At 42.9% G+C, this 6,577-nt stretch overlaps 1 protein-coding gene across 4 annotated transcripts in view; it reads right to left on the bottom strand.

Moving 5' to 3' along the window:
• Positions 1-299: 299 nt before the first annotated feature.
• ALKBH3 (alkB homolog 3, alpha-ketoglutarate dependent dioxygenase) overlaps positions 300-6,577 on the bottom strand; it is a 63,379-nt gene continuing 57,101 nt past the window's right edge. For all 4 annotated transcript variants that reach the window (XM_032790409.2, XM_075065265.1, XM_075065264.1 and 1 more), the window contains 2 exons: positions 4,954-5,052; positions 300-739 (listed from right to left, as the gene is read on the bottom strand). In XM_032790409.2, coding sequence (XP_032646300.1) covers positions 647-739; positions 4,954-5,052 — 192 coding nt within the window. In that variant the 3' untranslated portion in view covers positions 300-646. The remainder of the gene's footprint in view (positions 740-4,953; positions 5,053-6,577) is intronic.

Genomic DNA, 6,577 nt, shown 5'->3' with positions numbered 1-6,577 from the left:
GGGTACCCTGCAGCTCCCAGCTGCTGCAGGCTGAAGTCATGGAGGTCTGCAGAAGTCACAGATTCCATGACCTCTGCAGCCACCAGGACCAAATCATAGCCTTAGTTATAAGTGCACCAAGAGCCTCTGAGCTGATGTGCTATGTAAGTGCAAAGTATTAATTATACACACACCTGCACGGTTTATGTAGACCAGTATGACAGGATTATTTTCCGTTATTTGTCTCTGCTATAAAAACCCATTCACATTTTGCCAGGGTACTGGGGTGGTGGTAAAAAAACACCGATCACTGAAGCTGCTTTCCCATGGGTGAACTCTCATATCTTTAATTTTATCAAGCATTTTCACCTCTCTCCAAAGGGACAGGTCATTATTGTTTTTTAAAATCAAACAAAACAAACTCTATGAATTAGCAAAATTACATAGCATCTTATGTCTGAAAATACGACAGTATCATCTACATGTTACAGGAAACTTGTGACTGTCACAGTTTTCCATGATGACAGCTCCGTTCCCCTCTCCCCATCAGATGTTTGACAGTAACTGTGAATCCATTATGGCTTCTTGCTCCAAACCAGCACAAGGTCTGAGGTTTTGGATCAGCTGTGATGTTATATCCAGTAATATCCAAGACAGTTGTCTTCATTCACCTTTGCATTCCCTCAGGGTCTGGATAAATGGTCCTAAATGTCAAGTTTATCCGCGGTTCCCTGGCATGATATTCCTTAGGTACCCGATGCTATAAACATTATGAACAAAAAGAATATATGAGTTTGCATAGTTAAAAACACATTTAATATTCAAATACAAAATACTTTGTATCCTCATTTTACAGGTTGGTGACATTACTCACTTTTCATAATACAGGAATTCGATAAGACATAAAACCCATGTTCTGACTGCTCAGAGCCATTAAGAAACCCACAGAACGTTTTGTAACAGTAGAGTGGTTAGGCCAAATTACAACTTCATTATGTTGTGTCTTCCTAAATTGCCTATGCACTTTCAGATGCATACGGTGTTCGTCACTGCCTCTCCTAAATGCAGGACCATTACATAGGTGTTTAAGTGGTGGATGGAGTGATCAATATATCACTTGGTGTCTGGTGGCACCTTAAAGACTAACAGATTTATTTGGGCATAAACTTTCGTGGGTAAAAATCCCACTTCATCAGATGCATGGAGTGAAAATTACAGATTCAGACATAAATATACTGGCACATGAAGAGAAGGGAGTTACCTTACAAGTGGCAAAGAGTCCTGTGGCACCTTATAGACTAACAGACGTATTGGAGCATGAGCTCTCGTGGGTAAATACGCACTTCATCGGATGCTCCAATATGTCTGTTAGTCTATAAGGTGCCAAAGGACTCTCTTCTGCTTTTACAGATCCAGACTAACATGGCTACTCCTCTGATACTTGACACCTTACAAGTGGAGAACCAGCGCTGACAAGGCCAATTCAGTCAGGATGGTCTGATGGTGTGGCCGATGTGGTGGGGTCCTATGATGGTATCGCTAGAGTAGATATGAGGACAGAGTAGGCAACGGGGTTTGTTACAGGGATTGGTTCCTGGGTTAGTGTTTCTGTGGTGTGGTGGGTAGTTGCTGGGGAATATTTGCTTCAGGTTGAGGGGGCTGTCTGTAAGCGAGGATGGGCCTGCCTCCCAAGGTCTGTGAAAGTGAGAAATCATTTTCCAGGATAGGTTGTAGATCATTGATAATGTGCTGGTTTTAACTGGGGACTGTACGTGATGGCCAGTGGTGTTCTGTTATTTTCCTTGTTGGGCCTACCCTGTAGTAGGTGACTTCTGGGTACCCATCTCGATCTGTCAACCTGTCTCCTCACTTCCCCAGGTGAGTATTGTACAGACAGACATCTTCCTCTCCAAGTACAAACAGATGGACATCATACCAAATGGACTGAAGGTAAAAATCCATTGCAATTGACATACTACACTGACTATGGTGAGAGATTGTGCCACACACTCTCAAGGAAACTGAGGAACCACCTGATCAGCATCCTGTACAGCAAATAAGAGAAGATCAAGAATGAGCTCTCAAAGCTGGAGACTCTTATACAAAACCAACCTTCCACACACAAACTTCCACGTGGCTGGACTTTACAGAAACGAGACAAGCCATTTACAACGCACACTTTACTTCTCTACAGAGGAAAAAGGACAGTAAACTAAACTCCTACATGCCACAGGGGGCTACAGCAGGGGTACCCCTTAACTCACCCAACAATATTGTCAATCTATTCAACCACACACACAGCCCAGCAGAAGAGTCTGTCGTATTTCGGGACTCTCTTTCTGCCTCACCATGCCCATGATACAGTTCTGCAGTGATCTAGAAGCCTACTTTAGCCGTCCCCAACTCAAGGAATATTTTCAACACACCAGCGAACAGTGCACTGACCCGCAGGAACGCTCCTACCAACACTACAAGAAGAACTCCTCTGCGTGGACTCCTCCTGATGGTCGAAATGGCAGACTGAACCTCTACATAGAGTGCTTCCACAGACATGCACAGGCTGAAATTATGAACAAACAGCATCACTTGCCCCATAGCCTCAGCCGTACAGAACGCAACGCCATCCACGGACTCAGAAACAACTCTGACATTATAATTAAAGGAGCAGACAGGAGATGCTGTAGGCATCACGAACATGTCAGATTACGAACCGGAGGCTGCCAGGCAACAATCCAACACCACATTCTATAGGCCACTGTCTTCCGATTCCATAAGGAGTACCAACAGAAACTATACCATCTGCTCAAAAACTCCCTGCTATAGCATGGAAACAAATCTACACAGACACACCCTTAGAGCCCTGAGCAGGGGTATTTTATCTGCTACCCAAGATCCATAAACCTGGAAATCCTGCACGCCCCATCATCTCAGGCTTTGGCATTCTTACAGCAGGATTATCTAGCTATTTGGACTCTCTCCTCAGACCCTACGCTATCAGCCCTCCTAGATATCTTTGAGACTCCACTGACTTCCTGAGGAAACTACAATGCATTGGTGATCTTCCTGAAAACACCATCCTGGCTACCACAGATGTAGAAGCTCTTTACACCAATATTCCACACAAGGATGGACTACAAGCTGTGAGGAACAGTATCCCTGATGAGGCCACAGCATACCTGGTGGCTGAGCTTTGTGACTTTATCCTCACCCACAACTATTTCACATTTGGGGACAACTTCTACCTTCAAGTCAGCGGCACAGCTATGGGTACCCGCATGGCCCCACAGTATACCAACATTTTTATGGCTTACTTAGAACAACACTTCCTCAGCTTTCGTCCCCTAGCTCCCCTCCTCTACTTGCGCTACATTGATGACATCACCATATGACCCACAGGAAGGAGGCCCTTGAAGAATTCCACCTGGATTTCAACAATTTCCACCCCACCATCAGCCTTAGCCTGGACCAGTCCACACAAGAGATCCACTTCCTGGACACTACAGTGCAAATAAATGATGGTCACATAAACACTACCCTATACCGGAAACCTACTCACCACTATACTTAACCTACATGCCTCCAGCTTCCATCCAGGACATGTCACACAATCTGTTGTCTACAAGCCCCAAGATACAACTGCATTTGCTCCAATCCCTCAGACAGAGACAAACAGCGATAAGATCTATATCAAGCATTCTTAAAACTACAATACCCATCTGGCGAAGTGAGGAGACAGATTGACAGAGTGAGACGGGTACCCAGAAGTCACCTACTCCAGCACAGGCCCAACAAGGAAAACAACAGAACACCACTGGCCATCATGTACAGCCCCCAGCTAAAACCTCTTCAGCACATTATCAGCAATCTACAACCTATCCTGGAAAATGATCCCTCACTCTCAGAGACCTTGGGAGGCAGGCCAATCCTCATTTTCAGATAGCCCCACAACCTGAAGCAAATATTCACCAGCAACTACCCACCACAGCATAGAAACACTAACCCAGGAACCAATCCCTGTAACAAACCCCATTGCCTACTCTGTCCCCATATCTACTGTAGTGACACCAACCACAACAGCCATACCATCAAGGGCTCATTCACCTGCACATCTACTAACACGATGTATGCTATTATGTGCCAGCAATGCCCCTCTGCAGTGTACATTGGCCAAACCAGACAGACAGTCTCTACGTAGAAGAATAAATTGACACAAATCAGACATCAGGAACGGTAATACACAAAAGCCAATAGGAGAACCCTTCAATCTCCCCAGACATTCTATAACAGATTTAAAAGTAGCCATTCTTCAAAAAAAACAAAAACAAAAAAAAAAACTTCAAAAACAGACTTCAAAGAGAAACTGCAGAGCTACAATTCATTTGAAAACTTATCATCATTAATTTGGTGTTGAACAGGGACTGGGAGTGGCTGGCTCACTATAAAAGCAATTTTCCCTCTCTTGGTATTGATATCTCCTCATCAATTATTGGGAGTGGACCACATCTACTCTGACTGAATTGGCCTTGTCATCACTGGTTCTCCACTTGTAAGGTAACTCCCTTCTCTTCATGTGCCATTATATTTATGCATCTGTAATTTTCACTCCATGCATTTGAAGAAGTGAGGATTTTTACCCATGAAAGCTTATGCCAAAATAAATCTGTTAGTCTTTAAGGTGCTACTGGATTCCTTGTTGTTTTTGTGGATACAGACTAACACAGCTACCCCTCTGATATATCACTTATTGATCTTGCAGAGAAGCTGTTCAACTTAAGCCATAAATTTTGTGGGATGCATTGAGCTTCTTGGATGGAAAGCACTGCTAATATATAGTGAAGTGTCATTTTATTGCATAACACACATCTCCCAATAGCTTTCCCAGTAACTCATGTCCCCAATGGCGCAGTCTGTGGAAATCCAGAAAACTATACCTCGATGGGAAAAAACTTGTTCATGTTGCCCAAGTATTCTCACCTGCCAGTCTTCCTGGGTAGCTCCATCCATCATCAGTAAAGTTCCATGAGGCAATGGGATCCGCACTCTTTCCACATAAGTATAGTCCCCATTCTCTTCCTAGAAAGAAGAAATAAAAATACAGAAGTATGTGCAGAAGAGGGAAACACTGCATTAGGGGACTCCACATCAGAGCTTAAAACAAGAAAGGGGTCCCTCAACAGATTATCAATTAAGACTTTGTCTGATAAGGTTCTCATCGTATCATGAAGAGCAGTTATACCACTCCCTGTGTTACTGCCAGGTAGCAGCTATATTTCACCACGGTTCATAAATTTTAAGGCCAGAAGGAACTATTATGATTAGTCAGTCTGACCTCATCCATAACACCTAGAATTTCACTAAGTGATTCCTGCATCAAGCCCGTCACTTCCAGCTGAGTTAGACTACAGCATATAATTTAGATAGCCATTCGGCCTTGCTTTAAAACTTCAAGTAATGGAGAATCCACCGCATCCCTAGGGTAAGTTGTTCCAACGGTTAATTAACCTCTCTAAAAGAAATCATGCCTGATTTCTAATCTGAATTTGTCTAGCTTCATCTTCTATCTATTATATATTTTATTCTGCTTTTGTCTGTCTGTTAGATTAAGGAGCCCTCTATTATGCAAAATCTCCCCCTGTAGGTTCTTGTAGACCATGATCATGTCGCCTCTTAAATTTCATTTTGTTAAGATAAATAGATTAAGTTTCTTTATTCTCTTTGTGAGGCAGGTTTTTCAGATCTCAGATCATGCTTGTAACTCTTCACAATCCTTTTCAATTTATCAACATTCTTTTAAAAGAGTGGTCATCGGAAGTGGACACACTATTCTAGCATTAGTCTCACAAATGCCATACACAATGGTAGTTACACCTTTCTACTGTACTTCTACTCATTTGTCCCCTGACTATACATCGAAAGATTGCATTTGCTTTCTTTGTCACCACACTGCACTGCCAACTCACATTCAATTGGTTATCCACTATGATCCTTAAAGTCCTGTCTGAGTTATTGCTTTCCAAAATACAGTCCTACATCTCATAAGTGACCTACATTCTTGGTTCCTCAATGCAGGACCTGTGTTTATCTGTATTAAGTGCACCTGGGGGGGCCCTCACTGAAGGTCAGGGCAGGCGGCGAAAAGCTGTGCGGATACTCCCAAAACTGGTGGGTAACAATGAAGTTAAACTCCCCAACCAGTCACAAACTGTGCTTCTGATCCCCCACACTGGTTATCAAGAAGTGAAAAAAAGGGGAGAATCACACAGCCCCCTTATTGCATTCCACATCTCTGGCTCCCAGTCAGCACATAGATCCAGTACAGTGAGAAGTTATTTTAAAACTCTGCCACTATATAAAATGTTGTTCTGACCCCAAAGGACCAGCCACATTGCCAGATCAGTATTAGGTTGGATCTTACTCAAAATGTCACACTGCCAGCCAATCCTTTAGTCTCTAAAACTAAAGGTTTATTATAAAGAAAAAGGAAAGACCAAGAAGAGAGATGCTAAATGGTAAAAAAAAAAAGTTAGTTTGGTGTTGACACTTGAATTTTCCTGATCTGTGTAGCTTGCTTGATTTCAAATGGCAAAAAAAAAAAAAA

The sequence above is a fragment of the Chelonoidis abingdonii genome, chromosome 4 (genome assembly GCF_003597395.2).
Source record: "Chelonoidis abingdonii isolate Lonesome George chromosome 4, CheloAbing_2.0, whole genome shotgun sequence".
Taxonomy (NCBI): domain Eukaryota; kingdom Metazoa; phylum Chordata; order Testudines; family Testudinidae; genus Chelonoidis; species Chelonoidis abingdonii.
Note: the sequence above shows the minus strand (reverse complement) of the source record. Positions and strands in the feature narration are given on the sequence as shown.